General features: G+C 40.4%; 1 protein-coding gene and 1 long non-coding RNA gene across 8 annotated transcripts in view; one reads left to right on the plus strand and one right to left on the minus strand.

Moving 5' to 3' along the window:
- MCPH1 (microcephalin 1) overlaps nucleotides 1-4189 on the plus strand; it is a 240728-nt gene extending 236539 nt beyond the window's left edge. For 2 of the 4 annotated variants that reach the window (XM_063669328.1, XM_063669329.1), the window contains 2 exons: nucleotides 2855-2974; nucleotides 3566-4189. In XM_063669328.1, coding sequence (XP_063525398.1) covers nucleotides 2855-2974; nucleotides 3566-3621 — 176 coding nt within the window. In that variant the 3' untranslated portion in view covers nucleotides 3622-4189. The remainder of the gene's footprint in view (nucleotides 1-2854; nucleotides 2975-3565) is intronic. The other 2 variants (XM_054499957.2, XM_054499958.2) reach the window with 1 other exon arrangement.
- The window catches only part of LOC129043235 (uncharacterized), an 88488-nt gene that overhangs the window by 20789 nt on the left and 49551 nt on the right, over nucleotides 1-18148 (minus strand). The gene's annotated exons all lie outside the window — the stretch shown is intronic.

Consider the following 18148-nt stretch of genomic DNA (forward strand, 5'->3'; position numbering starts at 1 on the left):
CTCACATGTATAATCCTAACACTTTGGGAGGCCAAGGTGAGTGGATTGTTTGATGCCGGAAGTTTGAGACCAGCCTTGGCAACATAGAAAGACCTTGTCCCTATAAAAAAAATTTTTAAAGTAGCCTGGTGTCGTGGCACATGCCTGTAGTCCTAGCTACTCAGGAGGCCAAGGTGGGAGGATCACTTGAGGCCAGGAATTCCAGGCTGCAGTAAGCCATGATCATACCACTGCACTCAAGTCTGGGCAATGGATCAAGATCCTGTCTCTTTAAAAAAAAAAAAGCATATTTACATAGAAATAAATGTATATAAACATAGATATTGTTTAGGGATTTGTTTTTATATATATTGGAGAATCACATGTTTTTTTCAGGACTTTTTATTTAACCCTATATCTAGAAGATCCTTCCAGCTTAACACAAATACAGCTACTTCATTCTTTCTAACCATTGGGAGGTACTGTAATTAATTTATGTGCTTTCTGTTATTTTTATTGTTCTACTATTGTATTTATTTATTTATTTTAGAAATAGGATGTCACTGTGTTGCCCAGGCTGGACTCAAGCTCCTGGGCTCAAGCAGTCCTCCCACCTCAGCCTCCCAAGTAGGTGGGACTACAGGCATGAACCCTGCAATACGGCTGGCTTCTGCTATTTTAAACTCGTGTGTGTGTGTGTGTGTGTGTGTGTGTGTGTGTGTGGGTGGGTGGGTGTTTTCTAATTGAACAATCTGAATTCAATTTTAAGAGATTTTCTTGAGCTGTAATTATTCTAGTCCAAGCCCAGGCTCATGAAGATTTCTGTAAAATAGATTCAAAGCAGTGAAATTACTGTGCCCTAGGATATGTGTACTTAAATTCTGATACACAAGGCTGCACCAATTTACACTATTACTAACAGTATATAAAGTCCTATTTCCTATGTCCTATAAATTCCCATGTCCAGTACTGGACATAACCCATATTTTCAATATTCGGTGATCCGTTTAGTTAAAAAAAATAGATCTCATTAATTTGTAATTCCCTGATTACTAAATTACCAATGAGTCTGAATATCTTAGATAGGAGATTTATCATTTGTGAATTGCCTGTCCTGATCCCTTACCTGTTTTGAAATTGGGTTATTTATATTTTTCACACTGTTTTACAGCAATGCTTACATAATACGGACATTAAACTTTTGTTGTAAGTGTTATAAAATTCTGCCTCTTTAACTGTGCTTATGGTGTCTTAAGTATTACCAAGTTTTTAATTTTTAACTATTATTTTTTATAAAATTAAACACCTCTTTTCCTCCATGGCACCTACACTTAGTGGTTTTGCTTAGAAAGGCCTTCCTCACCCCCTGAGCTTTAAAAATAATCTCGTATTCTCCTATTTATAGTTTTAAAAAATATTTAGACCTTTAATGCAGCTGCACTTCACTTACTGTATAATGTGAGGGGACCATGTTCTTTTTAATAACTAATTTATTGACACTGACTTACAATGCCCCCTGTGAGTCATCTCTTACATTCCCACATGGTATGGGTGTGTTTCTGGTTATTCTCGTCCATTGTTCTGTTTGTCTATTCTGTGCTAACTTCTATTTTACTGCTATAATTGTACAGACTGTTTTGATATCTGGTATGTCAAATTCTTTCTCATTATTTTTCTTTTTTAAAATCATCTTCCTATGCATTTTTTTCTTTCCTATAAACTTTAGAATAAACATGTCCTTTTCTTTTTTAAAAGTTTGAAATTTTTGGATTATATTGAATTTTTAGATGAATTTGGAAAAAGCATCATTTTTTCTGCATTTTTTAATGATTTTTCAAAACTGACACCTAGTCAGAAAACTACGTGTAAAAATTGAATCCATAGAGTTTTTACAACCTGGAAGAAAATACAAATGTGGCTGAATGACTTTATAACCTGAGTATCGGAAAAGGCTTCCACCTACCTATGACTCAAAAGCCAGATGGAATAAGACAAAGTGTTGATATAATTTGAATACATAAGCAATTGAAACTTATACCTGGCAAAAGTTTGCATAAGGAAAGTCAAGCCAGGTGTGGTGGGTTATGTCTGTAATTTTGGAAGACTGAGGCAGGAGGATTGCTTGAGCCCAGGAGTTTGAGATCAGCCTTGGCAACAAAGTGCGACATTGGCTCTACAAAAAATCAAAACATTAATTGCGTGTGGTGGTGCACACCTGTAGTCTGGCTACTTGGGAAGCTGAGTCTGGAGGATCACCTGAGTCCAGGAGACTGAGGCTGCAGTGAGCAATGTTTGCACCAATGCACTCTAACCTGGGTGACAGAGCAAGACCCTATCTCAAAAAAAGAAAAAAATGTAAATCATAATAATACCTGCTTCACTGTTGTGGAGAGAATTAAGTAGTATGCCTAGTACTAATAATAATTGTTATAATTATATCCAATGTTTTTAACTATATCATTTCTTATATATATAAGCTATCATAAATGTTAGTGTTCCTCCCTTCTGAAATTCATCTGAGGGTCCCTCACTGGCCCAGGCCTCCTGGGTAGAAGCACATTTGTATTGAGAAGACAGCAGTTAAATTCTGGGACACTATCTTGAGCTGTAACTAAGATAAGTCATTTTTTTCTTCCATTTCTAAAAATATTTATAGAATAAACCAATTTTTTTCTTTTTTGTACCATACCACCAGGATAGCTTTCCACCTTCCATCACTCATCTGTGTGACTTAAGTTCCTTCAAATATAACTCTGTAATTATGATTACATAGTCACACAATCATTGTGATTCTTTAATTGCAAATGATTGATTTAATCTACCTTATCATCCAATCGGTGCTGACAGTGGATTTCATTCCTTTTTTTTCTAACAGTAGAAATAGAATGCAGTGCACTTGCCAGGATTGAGGCAAGAGGGAGGGGCTGTTTCCGCCAGCTGCCAGGATCACCTGTGCTGACCCTTCAGCTGCATCTGCAGCGCTATCCTGGACCAGGTGCAACTCGTGATTTTCATAAAATAGTCGAGTTTCAAACAGATGGGACTTTAGAGCTTCTTTAATTTGAGCTATGAAGAACTGAGTTTTAAAAAGTATGCTTATTCACTTGGAATTCCATAAAAAATACCTGTGCTGGGTAGATAGGATAGCACGGCCTACCTCTCACCACTGGTGTCATAATTAAAACTCATGTATGTATTTACTTATACTCTGCCTTATGCCAAGAGTATTGGAAGTGGTGAGTTAAGATTAGAAATTCTCAGCTCCTATGTCACAGACTGGCAAGCTTCCCACCCTGCGCACTGAGTGTTCTGACACAATGGGAGCATGTCCTGCATCTAATGGGACATGTGGCTACCAAGCACTTGAACTGGCCAGTGAGACTGAGAACTGAATGTTTCATTGTATTGAATTTTGTTTCATGTTAATTTAAAAAGCTATGTGTGCTCTATGGACGGGGGGCCTACGGACAACACAGCTCTTGACCATTTGTTTTTAAATATAGTTTCATGTATATACGAACAGGTTATCACTTTCCTGTACGGCTGGCTATTATGAATGCTAAACTGCTTTTCCCTCTCTCTCTAGATTCCATCACCCAGCACAAGGTCTGTGCCTCTGAAAACTACCTATTGTCACAATGACAGTGACCTCACTGGCCTGTGGTGACTGCACACAGCTCGCAAAACTGTCTTTGGATGTTCAAATGAGAAACAAAACTGTGAAGAGAAGGAACTGGCGTATACAAGATGACTTTCGATATCATGTTTGCCATGTGTTGTGGTTCTTAAGAACTCTCAGGTGACTTTCTGATGACTGAATGTGTGTTTCAGAGAAGCTTCGGGCCTTTTTATTTTACTATTTTTTTTTTTGAGACGGAGTCTTGCTCTGTTTCCCAGGCTGGAGTGCAATGGCACAATCTCGGCTCACTGCAACCTCCACCTCCCAGGTTCAAGCGATTCTCCTGCCTCAGCCTCCTGAGTAGCTGGGATTACAGATGTGTGCCACCATGCCTGGCTAATTTTTGTATTTTTAGTAGAGACAGGTTTCGCCATGTTGGCCAGGCTGGTCTCAAACGCCTGACCTCAGGTGATCTGTCGGGCCTCTTCTATAGAATTCCAGTCTTTGTATCTTAGTAATGATCATAATTTAAAGGTCACAGAACCTTTGTCATTAGAACACAGTACTGCCAAATAAAGAATGGAAATTCGTTGACATTGTTTTATTACTGAGAACAACTAGAGAACTCTGCAAGTTTCTTGGCTTAGACTAGATCTTTATTAATACATTATCATTAGGTAGGAAAGACATTTGTCAGTTATTAAGGTGACTTTTATCTAGCGGAGATTCCTCTCTTAAAGTAATGACAGGAGATAGGTATGGGGGGGGTGTTATAAAGGATAATTGGTGCCATCTGAGTATCTTACTTCTGCAAGCCTGCTTTATGGTGAGCAAAGCATCACCAACAAGGGATCACAATGTCCATTGGCCACTTTTTGCTTGCCGTCCTCGAGATGAAATTGGCAGCTGGGCTGATTCATAGAAACACCGATTTGTGGCTGAGCACGGTGGCTCACACCTGTAATCCCAGCCCTTTGGGAGGCTGAGGTGGACAGATCACTTGAGGTCAGGAGTTCGAGACCAGCCTGGCCAACGTAGCAAAACCCATCTCTACTAAAAATACAAAAATCAGCTGGGTGTGGTGGCACACACCTGTGGTCCCAGCTCCTCAGGAGGCTCAGGCAGGAGAATCGCTTGAACCCAGGAGGTGGAGGTTGCAGTGAGCCAAGGTTGCAGTGAGTCAAGATTGCTCCACTGCACTCCAGCCTGGGCAACAGAGTAACTCTCCATCTCAAATAAATAAATAAATAAGAAACACTGATGTGTCTGTCACCTTCTAAACAAATGAAATGCTAGGAAGTCCTAGCCAGAGTGATCAGGCAAGAATAAGCCATAAAAGGCATCCAAATAGGAAAAGAAGTCAAACTGTCTCTCTTCACTGCCGATATGATTCTATACCTAGAAAACCCTAAAGATGCTGCCAAAAGGCTCCTGGAACCGATAAATGACTTAAGTTTCAGGATAGAAAATCCATGTACAAAATCAGCATTTCGAACCACAGTAACATTCAAGCTGAGCACCAAATCAAGAACGCAATCCCATTTCCAATAGCCACGGAATTAAATACCTAGGAACACGTATAACCAAGGAGGCCAAGGATCTCTACAAGGAGAACCATAAACGAGATGCTGAGTCCCAGCGAGGTCGGAGGTGCCACTGAGCCCTCATCGTGGTGCTGTTCCCGCTCTGGGTTATTTATCTGTTGCTCATCTCAGCTGTTGTTCCTACCTCAAATTTCAAGTCCCTCAACTATAACAGAACCACTTCTATAATGAACCTTTGAGCAGGGAGGTAGCAGTGCATTGTATAGAAATTGGCATTCTATAGAAAACCATAGAAACTGGAAATAATGAAGGGTTTTCTCTTGTTTTTAAAATAATGTATACAACTAAATCATCCCCTTATGATACTCATCCTCTAACAGCAATTGAACTTCAATACAATGCGTCATTGCTGAGTTCACTCGCTTCACATTGCATATGTTTCTCTATAACCACAAGCATCCTGGCTTGGTAGCGCTCCCACAGCACCAAAAATCCCTGAGGAGGCTGACAAACATTGTGCTGACTCATGCTAGAGACAAGCCACAGAGAACTTCCATCCCCCACCACATCAGCCATGGAGCCAGCCCAGCCTCTGCCTACCCAGGCCTCAGTCCTCAATGTTAAGTTCTGATCCCTGATGCTGGCCTGCCAGTGGCCAGTCAAGATTCTCTTTCTGAAAGCTAATATTTTATGAGGACTGACTGTTGCTAGACATTACACTAAGCATATTATATGTTGTACTTCATTTTACCCTTTCAACAATCCTGTTAGTAGCTTACTGTGGGTCTGCAAAGCGTTACTCAAAACATATAGGGCTAGAGGTTCTCAGGATTCTGAATTTTAAAAAAATTTTTTAAAGGCTTATGGCTCTCACCACTGTTATTCAACGTTGCATTAAAGATTCTACCCAGAGAAGGCAATAAAAGGAAATTAAAGCTATACAGATTGGAAGTGAAGAAATAAAAGTCTTTATTCTCAAGAATACAAGACACTATGTATAGAAATTGTAAGGAATGCAAAAAAAAAAAACCCTACAAGAACTTATAACAAGTTTAGCAAGATTGCAATATACAAAGTTAATATTTATATATACTGTCAATAAGCAATTCAAAATGAAATTAAGACCACGATTCCATTTAAAATTGAATCTAAAAATAAACAAAATAGGAATAGACTTGGCAACAACTGTAACATCTGTATACTGAAACCTGTAAAACATTGCTGAAAGAAGTTAAAGATTTAAATAGAGATGTATGCAAAGTTTATAGATTAGAAGATGCAATATTGTTAAGATGACAGTTCTCAAATTGATGTATAGATTCAATGCAATCCATTAAAATCTCAGATGGCTTTTTGTAGAATTTGAAAAGCTGATGCTAAATTTTTTATGAAAATGCAAAGAACCTCTAGTAGACAACACAATTTTTTTTAAGAGCAAAGTTGGAGGATTTATAGAACCTGATTCCAAAACTGTCTGTAAAACTACAATAATCACAAAGTATCAGCCAGGTGCCATGGCTCACATCTGTAATCCCAGCTCTCTGGGAGGCTGAGGCGGGTAGATCACTTGAGGTCGGGAGTTTAAGACCAGCCTGGCCAACTTGGTGAAACCTCGTCTCTACTAGAAATACAAAAAATTAGCCAGGCATGATGGCACACACCTGTAATCTCAGTTACTCAGGAGGCTGAAGCAGGAGAATAGCTTGAACCCAGAAGAGTCCATCTCAAAAACAACAAGAACAAAAGTAACACATTGGCATAAGAATAGACATGTAAATCAAATAACAAAATAGAGAATTCAGGTATAAATCTTCATATTTATGGCTGATTGACTTTGAACAAAGGTGACGAGGCAAGTCAGTAGGGTAGCATATTCTTTTCAACAAATGGTGCTGGCAGAAGAAAAAAAAAAGTACTTGGATCCTTACCTCACACCATGCACAAAAATTAGCTCAACATGGACTAAATCAGGGTTTCTCAATGTCAGCAGTATTGGCGTTTGTGGGGGTGGATAATTCTTTGCTGTGGAGAGCTGTCCTGTGCACTGTAGAATGTTTAGCTGCATCCTGGCCTCTGCCTATTAGATGCCAGTGGCATCCCTCCCCTGACACACACCTAGTTGTGACAATCTCTGTCTCCAGATATTCCCAAATGTGCCCTGAGAGCAAAACTGTTTCCAGTTGAGAATCATTGGCCTAATGTAAAAAATAAAATGTACAGAAGAAAGCACAGCAGGAAATCATTCTGACCTTAGGTTAGGCAAAGATTTCTTAGATATGACACTAAAGGCACAATTTATTAAAAAAATAAGTTGGGCTTTGTCAAAATTTTAAGTTTTGCTCTTCTGAAGAAACCATTAAAAAAAATGAAAAGACAAGCCACAGACTATGAAAAAATACTTGCAAATCATATATCTGATAAAGGACTTGTACCCAGACCATGTAAAGAACTCATAACTCATTAATAAAAGGATAAAGAAAAAGCTGAAGACAAGTCATGCAAGATATACAAATATTAAGCACATTAAAATGCTCAATATTATTAGTCACTAGGGAAATACAAATTAAAGGCACAATGAAATACCTATTACACACTCACTAGAATGACTGTAAACAATAAGACTGATAATTCCAAAATCTGACCAGGATATGGAGAAACGAGAACCCTCCTACATTGCTGGCATGACTGCAAAATGATACAGCCACTTTGAAACACCATTTGGCAGTTGCTTAAAAAATTGAACATTCAACTACCATATGACCCAGCAATTTCACTCGCAGGTATATAACCAAAATACATGAAAACATGGATCTGCACAAGGTCTTGTATACAAATGTTCATAGCAACAGTATTCATAATAACCAAAAATTAGCCCATCAACTGAAAAGTAGATAAACAAAATGTATATCCACACCATGGAATGCTACTCAGCAAACTTCTAAAAAAGCAACAAACTACTAACACGTGCAAGAACATGAGTGAGCCTCAGAAACATAAGTGAAAGAGGTCAGACACAAAAGACTACAGATTGTATGATTCCATTTAGATACCATTTCTACAAATCGCAAAACTGTAGAGGCACAAAACAGATTCATGGTCTCCTGCAGCTGGGGATGGGAGTGGGAACAGACAGCAAACATTTTGGGATGATGGAAACATTCTAAAATTGGATTGTGATTTTGGTTACACAACTGTATACATTTACTAAAATCACTGAACAGAACACTTTTAATGGGTAAGCTTTAAGGCATGTGAATTATACATCAATAAAGCTATTTTTTAAAAAAAAGAGAGAGCGAGAGCTACATGGCAGCCTCAGGGCAGTAGCTCTCAGATCTCCCGTAGAGAAAGAACTTTCTCTTCCACAGCAATGAGTGCAGGTAGCTAACACTCTCCAACCTGCATCTGGTAGTTCATTTAAGATCAGCCTCAGCTTTCAACTTAAGGCCATGGTCTTTCTCTGCAGTCCCCAGCCAATAAGTGGGCACAGAAAGGCACAGGGCATGGCTGATTCCGCCCAACATGAGGCTCCTCACCCTAGAACTCCCTGTGGAGTTGACCGAGACTGCGTGTGACCTGCAATGTGGTCTAAGCTGTCAGACCTCCACAGTGGCCAGAAGGTTTTCCATACCTGAGCCTGCTTCTACCCGCTTTTATTTTTCCCAGGAGTCACCCTTGGTCATCTCTTGCTCTTTGAACTCCATGTCTGTATCAGCTACCCAGAGGACCCATCAGACAGAAAGTAATATGCAGATAACAGCTCAGGGGAATCTGGGCAGCACTGTGAAACCAACATTTCTTCAGTGAAACCTAGAACAAAAGAGGAATAAATAAAAACTAATGGTCTCATTTTGGCACTGGCAGTCTCACTCTGGAATCTGTGTTCCTGCTGCCCAGGCCTATACTACAAGCTCGTTCAGCCATAACAGGGCAACTGTGAGGCTGCTGGATGGGATGATGTTGGAAGTAAATGCTCAGTGCTGCCAAGTGAAAATAGCACTCAGGCAGAAGTTTTCTCAGCAAGGCAATTTACTTTTATAGAAGGGTGCATCTAGCGGATGGAACAATGGCGAGAGCACACTGGACAAGTGAGGGGAAGGGGGCCTTATTCCTAATGCAGCTAGCCCTACTGCTATATCTTTCCCCTGTTGACTAGGGTTGGACCGCACAGTCTAAGCTAATTCCAATTGGCTATTTTAAAGACAGCAGAGGTACAAGTCAGACTGGCAGGACAGTTACAGAACAGGTGACTAAGGATGACTAAGGACAGAACAGGTGACTAAGTACAGAACAGGTGACTAAGGATGACTAAGGACAGAAGAGGTGATTAAGGACAGTGCATGTGACTAAGGTTGACTAAGGACAGAGCAGGTGACTAAGGACAGAACAGGTGACTAAGGATGACTACGGACAGAACAGGTGAGTAAGGACAGAACAGGTGACTAAGGATGACTAAGGATAGAACAGGTGACTAAGGGTGACTAAGTACAGAGCAGGTGACTAAGGATGACTAAGGACAGAGCAGGTGACTAAGTACAGAACAGGTGACTAAGGGTGACTAAGGACAGAACAGGTGACTAAGTACAGAACGGGTGACTAAGGATGACTAAGGACAGAGCAGGTGACTAAGGATGACTAAGGACAGAGCAGGTGACTAAGGATGACTAAGGACAGAGCAGAAGACTAAGGACAGAACAGGTGACTAAGGACAGAACAGGAGACTAAGGATGACTAAGGACAGAGCAGATGACTAAGGACAGAACAGGTGACTAAGGACAGAACAGGTGACTACGGATGACTAAGGACAGAACAGGAGACTATGGATGACTAAGGACAGAACGGGTGACTACGGATGACTAAGGACAGAACGGGTGACTAGGATGACTAAGGACAGAACGGGTGACTAAGCACAGAACAGGTGACTAAGGACAGAGCAGGTGATAGAGGCTAGGAGGGGGTTGTTTACTGAAACTAGGGGTAAAGAGACGTAAAGAATGAGAAAGTTAAACTTTAAAATGGAGAACAAAGAGCAGGGAAGCTGAATATACTGACACATTGGTTCTTTGGAGAGGAACTCAGAACTCAGCGTACTTAACAATTTTCTCCCTCTTGAATTTTAAAAGACATTAACAGGCTAAACTTTGAAGAGGAATTTACTGTATCCTACAGATGACAATTAATGATCAATCTTGCAATGTTTACTGAGGTCACTATCCTCAGTGCTATATGTGTTCTGTGTCCCATAGACTTCAGGGTAACTACATGGTCCTTAAACTTAGAATCTAAAGTATTTCCATGAGACCTTCCTTAATAGATGTTTGTTCTCAGCCTTCTTTCAATAGCAACATCCTTTGTTCACATGAGGATGCACAAAGAAATACAATAGGTAAAAACATGGCATCAGGACCACTCTCATTAAGCTGGGGTGGGGGGTGGTCAAATGAGGGTTTCAGATCTTCACCCAAGGATCTCATCTTTCTCTGCACAAGGGTACGCTGCACAGTGCCTTTGTAGATACTTCCGAAATTGCTTGAAAACTGCCGGTCTGGTGCAGTCCCTCCTATCACTGACAAAGAAGCTGAGATCTTGAAAGACATGCCACCCACAAGCAGTAACTCAGTGCAAAGAATCTAAATACCAGAATTCCTGACCCACAAGGCTTTCTCTGTGCACCCAAGATGTCCCAAACTGAAATGGTCTATGCACGACGGAGAACTTTGATCAAACTCAGAAAATGTCTTTGAAAGAGAAACATGGAACATCGCAGAGATGTCACAAATGAGACTTCCTTTGATGGTCCCTGAGAGCGTCTTTGTGTTCCATGTAGCTGCTCCCATTAATTTGGGCAGACATTGACAGTCTTTGAAGAAACATTTTTCACCTTGAGTTACAGTAAATGTTATCTCATGTTTTTGGAAATGCCATTCAAGGACCTGAGAGATCTTTGCTAGATAATTGTTTATAATCATGCCCCTTATAATTTCATTTGAGATTATATGAGAAAAATCTAAGCATACCAATTTAATAAAGGATTTGGACAACTGCATCTCAAACTTTAATACAAATTCAAATCACCTGGGAATATTGTTAACTGGTAGATTCTACTTCAGTACATCTGGGGCCAGAAAGGCTGTATTTCTCTCCCCTCCCCTCCCCTCTCCTCCCCTCCCCTCTCCTCTCCTCTTCTCCTTCCTTCTCTCTCTCCTCCTTCCTTCTGTCTCTTCTCTCTCTCTTCTTTCTTTCAAGATGGGTCTCCTTCTGTCACCCGGCTGGAGTACAGTGGCACGCTCACGGCTCACTGCAAAGGCTGGGTTCTAACAAGCTCTCCGGTGATGTGGATGCACTTTCAGTAGCGGGGAGTTAGAATACGCGATGGGATATTATACATGTACATTTCATTTACTTCTGCACAAGATGTAATGTCTTGTTAAACCAAATTGCTATATCTCTTTTTTTTTTTTTTTTTTTTTGAGATGGACTCCCACTCTGTCGCCCAGGCTGCAGTGCGGTGGCCCAATCTCGGCTCACTGCAACCTCTGCCTCCTGGGTTCACGCCATTCTCCTGCCTCATGAGGTCAGGATATCGAGACCAAATTGCTATTTCTTACAGTGTTGCAAATACCTTGCAAGATTCTTATCAAGGTATTGGAGAATAACTAGGGCACTGATTATGAGAACATCAGAATTGTCACAGGCGTCCTAACCAGGGTGACTCCATCCTGAATAAAGGCTGGATAAAGCCAAACCTGATGGGGGACATTCCCTGAGGGTTGAGCACTCTCAGTCACAGGATGTTTATAGTTGAGGAAATGAGTTAGTGATGCTGACTACCTACCTAAAGAACCAGAACTTACGGAAATGTCCCGGTATTTGAAGAACAAACAGTATTGTTAGTTTAAGAATAGGGTTCGTTTTAGAAACAACAGCACATTCATAAATTCTTGCTGAAATCAATAGTTGCACAAGAAAATAACAGTATTAATAGCCTGTCACAAGCTGATCACAAATCCTTGTAATAAATTACACTCTTCTAAACCAACAAAGATCAAAAGAGACAAAGAAGGCCATTACATAATGGTAAAGGGATCAATTCAACAAGAAGAGCTAACTATCCTAAATATATATGCATCCAATACAAGGGCACCCGGATTCATAAAGCAGGTCCTTAGAAACCTACAAAGAGACTTAGACTCCCAAACAAACATAATGGGAGACTTTAACACCCCACTGTCAACATTAGACAGATCAATGAGACAGAAAGTTAACAAGGATATCCAGGAATTGAACTCAGCTCTGCACCAAGCGGACCTAATAGACATCTACAGAACTCTCCACCCCAAATCAACAGAATATACATTCTTTTCAGCACCACACCACACCTACTCCAAAACTGACCACATAGCTGGAAGTAAAGCACTCCTCAGCAAATGTAAAAGAACACAAATTATAAAAAACTGTCTCTCAGACCACAGTGCAATCAAACCAGAACTCAGGATTAAGAAACTCACTCAAAACCACTCAACTACATGGAAACTGAACAACCTGCTCCTGAATGACTACTGGGTACATAACGAAATGAAGGCAGAAATAAAGATGTTCTTTGAAACCAACGAGAACAAAGACACAACATACCAGAATCTCTGGGACACATTCAAAGCAGTGTGTAGAGGGAAATTTATAGCACTAAATGCCCACAAGAGAAACCAGGAAAGATCCAAAATTGACACCCTAACATCACAATTAAAAGAACTAGAAAAGCAAGAGCAAACACATTCAAAAGCTAGCAGAAGGCAAGAAATAACTAAGATCAGAGCAGAACTGAAGGAAATAGAGACACAAAAAACCCTTCAAAAAATCAGTGAATCCAGGAGCTGGTTTTTTGAAAAGATCAACAAAATTGATAGACTGCTAGCAAAACTAATAAAGAAGAAAAGAGAGAAGAATCAAATAGATGCAATAAAAAACAATAAAGGGGATATCACCACTGATCCCACAGAAATATAAACTACCATCAGAGAATACTATAAACACCTCTATGCAAATAAACTAGAAAATCTACAAGAAATGGATAATTCCTCGACACATACACCCTCCCAAGACTAAACCAGGAAGAAGTTGAATCTCTGAATAGACCAATAACAGGCTCTGAAATTGAGTCAATAATTAATAGCTTACCAACCAAAAAAAGTCCAGGACCAGATGGATTCACAGCCGAATTCTACCAGAGGTACAAGGAGGAGCTGGGACCATTCCTTCTGAAACTATTCCAATCAATAGAAAAAGAGGGAATCCTCCCTAACTCATTTTATGAGGCCAGCATCATCCTGATACCAAAGACTGGCAGAGACACAACCAAAAAAGAGAATTTTAGATCAATATCCCTGAGGAACATTGATGCAAAAATCCTCAATAAAATACTGGCAAACAGAATCCAGCAGCACAACAAAAAGCTTATCCACCATGATCAAGTGGGCTTCATCCCTGGGATGCAAGGCTGGTTCAACCTACACAAATCAATAAACGTAATCCAGCATATAAACAGAACCAATGACAAAAACCACATGATTATCTCAATAGATGCAGAAAAGGCCTTTGACAAAATTCAACAACCCTTCATGCTAAAAGCTCTCAATAAATTAGGTATTGATGGGACATATCTCAAAATAATAAGAGCTATCTATGACAAACCCACAGCCAATATCATACTGAATGGACAAAAACTGGAAGCATTCCCTTTGAAAACTGGCACAAGACAGGGATGCCCTCTCTCACCACTCCTATTCAACGTAGTGTTGGAAGTTCTGGCCAGGGCAATCAGGCAGGAGAAGGAAATAAAGGGTATTCAATTAGGAAAAGAGGAAGTCAAATTGTCCCTGTTTGCAGACGACATGATTGTATATCTAGAAAACCCCATTGTCTCAGCCCAAAATCTTCTTAAGCTGATAGGCAACTTCAGCAAAGTCTCAGGATAGAAAATCAGTGTGCAAAAATCACAAGCATTCTTATACACCAATAACAGACAAACAGAGAGCCAAATCATGAGTGAACTCCCATTCACAATTGCTTCAAAGAGAATAAATTACCTAGGAATCCAACTTACAAGGGATGTGAAGGACCTCTTCAAGGAGAACTACAAACCACTGCTCAATGAAATAAAAGAGGATACAAACAAATGGAAGAACATTCCATGCTCATGGGTAGGAAGAATCAATAGCGTGAAAATGGCCGTACTGCCCAAAGTAATTTATAGATTCAATGCCATCCCCATCAAGCTACAAATGACTTTCTTCACAGAATTGGAAAAAACTACTTTAAAGTTCATATGGAACCAAAAAAGAGCCTGCATCGCCAAATCAATCCTAAGCCAAAAGAACAAAGCTGGAGGCATCACACTACCTGACTTCAAACTATACTACAAGGCTACAGTAACCAAAACAGCACGGTACTGGTACCAAAACAGAGATATAGATCAATGGAACAGAACAGAGCCCTCAGAAATAATGCCACATATCTACAACTATCTGATCTTTGACAAACCTGACAAAAACAAGCAATGGGGAAAGGATTCCCTATTTAATAAATGGTGCTGGGAAAACTGGCTAGCCATATGCAGAAAGCTGAAACTGGATCCCTTCCTTACACCTTATACAAAAATTAATTCAAGATGTATCAATGGTTTTATGGTTTTATGGTTTTAGACCTAAAACCATAAAAACCCTAGAAGAAAACCTAGGCAATACCATTCAGGACATAGGCATGGGCAAGGACTTCATGTCTAAAACACCAAAAGCAATGGCAACAAAAGCCAAAATTGACAAATGGGATCTAATTAATCTAAAGAGCTTCTGCACAGCAAAAGAAACTACCATCAGAGTAAACAGGCAACCTACAGAATGGGAGAAAATTTTTGCAATCTACTCATCTGACAAAAGGCTAATATCCAGAATCTACAATGAACTCAAACAAATTTACAAGAAAAAAACAACCCCATCAAAAAGTGGGCAAAGGATATGAACAGACACTTCTCAAAAGAAGACATTTATGCAGCCAAAAGGCACATGAAAAAATGCTCATCATCACTGGCCATCAGAGAAATGCAAATCAAAACCACAATGAGACACCATCTCACACCAGTTAGAATGGTGATCATTAGAAAGTCAGGAAACAACAAGTGCTGAAGAGGATGTGGAGAAATAGGAACACTTTTACACTGTTGGTGGGACTGTAAACTAGTTCAACCCTTTTGGAAGTCACTGTGGCAATTCCTCAGGGATCCAGAACTAGAAATACCACTTGACCCAGCCATCCCATTACTGGGTATATACCCAAAGGATTATAAATCATTCTGCTATAAAGACACATGCACACGTATGTTTATTGCGGCACTATTCACAATAGCAAAGACTTGGAACCAACCCAAATGTCCAACAATGATAGACTGGATTAAGAAAATGTGGTACATATACACCATGGAATACTATGCAGCCATAAAATATGATGAGTTCATGTCCTTTTTAGGGACATGGATGAAGCTGGAAACCATCATTCTCAGCAAACTATCACAAGGACAAAAAACCAAACACCGCATGTTCTCATTCATAGGTGGGAATTGAACAATAAGAACACATGGACACAGGAAGGGGAACATCACATACCGGGGCCTCTTGTGGGGTTGGGGGAGGGGGAATGGATAGCATTAGGAGATATACCTAATGCTAAATGATGAGTTAATGGGTGCAGCACACCAACATGGCACATGTATACATATGTAACAAACTTGCACGTTGTGCACGTGTACCCTAAAACTTAAAGTATAATTAAAAAAAATAAATTACACTCTTCTTTGCCTTAATATGCTATATAGGCAAGCATTACGTTTAAGGTGCTCCTCCTTGCTTTTCGAGGACACCCTACTCTGTAATAATTTCTAATAAGCAGTTTTAACTTTACTATACTCTGCGACTTGCCCTGAATTCTTTCCCATGTGAGATCCAAGAACTCGCTTTTGGCGTCTTTCTGGGACAAGACCCTTTTTTTTTTTTTTGAGACGGAGTCTTGCTCTGTCGCCCAGGCTGGAGAGCAGTGGCGCAATCTCGGCTCACTGCAAGCTTGCAAGCTCCGCCTCCTGGGTTCACGCCATTCTCCTGCCTCAGCCTCCCTCCCGAGTAGCTGGGACTACAGGCGCCCACCACCATGCCCAGCTAATTTTTTGTGTTTTTTTTTAGTAGAGACGGGGTTTCACCACATTAGCCAGGATGGTCTCAGTCTCCTGACCTTCGTGATCCGCCTGCCTTGGCCTCCCAAAGTGCTGGGATTACAGGCGTGAGCCACCGTGCCCAGCCGACAAGACCCTTTTTTAGATAACTGAGTTTAAAAGTACATCTAAGGAGGCTGAGGCAGGAGAATCGCTTGAACCTGGGAGGCAGAGGTTGCAGTGAGCCGAGATCTCACCACTGCACTCCAGCCTGGGCAACAGAGCAAGCACTGTCTCAAAAAAAAGAAAGAAAGAAATTGGGGAAATAGGAAGACAATAATAGATAGCAGAAATTAACAAAATCAGTATAAACAAAAAAGAATCAATTAATCAAAAGATGATTCTTTGAGAAGACTAATAAAATAGGCAAATTTCTGAAAGTTTGACCAAGGGTTGGAAGAAAAGAAGGAACAAAACAATGTTAGGCATGAAAGGGAAATGTAACTACTCACTACACTTACATACACCTTTAAGTTTTCAAATCTTGAAGAATTTTGAAAGCATATGACAATAACAAAGAATGGAAAGTAAAGGAAAATCTAAAAGTATGTTACATTAGAGGTTATATTAGAAATAATTAGATATAATTCAGCAAAAACAGACTTAAATCAAAAATTGCAATGAAATAGGGTGAAGTCTGGGAGGGAATGCAAAATTTTGATGCCCTCTCCCCGTGGAATCTGAACACATCACCCTCCCAGGGCCAGGACATCAATCGATGCGTTCATCAACTCCTCTAAAGAACTTCCACCAAGGCTGTGCTGCAGAGTTTTTTATTGATGTGTCATTATGTGGGCATGAGATTGATTAAATTTATTAAGTTGGTTGATTGACCTCAATCTCTGGTCCTCTCCTCCATCCCCACGGTCATGATCAACCGAAGTCCCAACTTTCTAACCAAGTGCTTGGTCCTTCTGGTGACCAGCCCCCATCCTGAAGCCATCTAGGGGCCACCAGGGGTCACCTCATTAGCATCACAAAGACACTCCTATTGCTCAGGAAATTACAAGGGTTTCTGAAGCTCTGTGCCAGGAACTAGGGACCAAGAACATGTATCTATTAGCCTCATTTAACAGATGAACAGATACATTTTTGTTACACCACACATGGCAAGCCTGGTAAGTAGACCCTTCCCCAAGAAGGTATGTAAGCAACTAGGAACTAGGTGGGATGTTTAATCCTCTTTCACGGAAGAGGAAAGAATAATTGGAAATAATAGTACAAGGCATGACGAGAAAAAACTTAAAATCCCATGTTGAGGCCGGGTGCAGTGGCTCACACCTGTAATCCTAGCACTTTGGGAGGCCGGTGGTGGGCAGGTTGCCTGAGCTCAGGAGTTCAAGACCAGCCTGGGCAACATGGTGAAACCCTGTCTCTACTAAAAATACAAAAAATTAGCCGAGTGTGGTGGTGTGCGCCTGTAGTCCCAGCTACTTGGGAGGCTGAGGCAGTAGAATCACTTGAACCTGGGAGGCAGAGGTTGCCTCCAAAAAAAAAAAATCCTATGTTGAACATGTTATGTTTGAGAGGTCTGAGTGACATCCGAATTAAGATGTGAAGTAGAGTGGTGTGTGTGTGTGTGTGTGTGTAGTCCAGACACTGCATGAGGACAAATCAGTAGGTGTGTGTGTCTTTTGTCTCGGGAATTGATAAGCTCACCTGGAAGGAGAAAGCAACAGAGCCCCAAGCTTTAGCCATAGGGAACTCCAAACATTAGATCTGGTAAATGTAGAGAAGCTGTGTCTGTCAAAA

The sequence above is a fragment of the Pongo pygmaeus genome, chromosome 7 (assembly GCF_028885625.2).
Source record: "Pongo pygmaeus isolate AG05252 chromosome 7, NHGRI_mPonPyg2-v2.0_pri, whole genome shotgun sequence".
Lineage (NCBI taxonomy): Eukaryota > Metazoa > Chordata > Mammalia > Primates > Hominidae > Pongo > Pongo pygmaeus.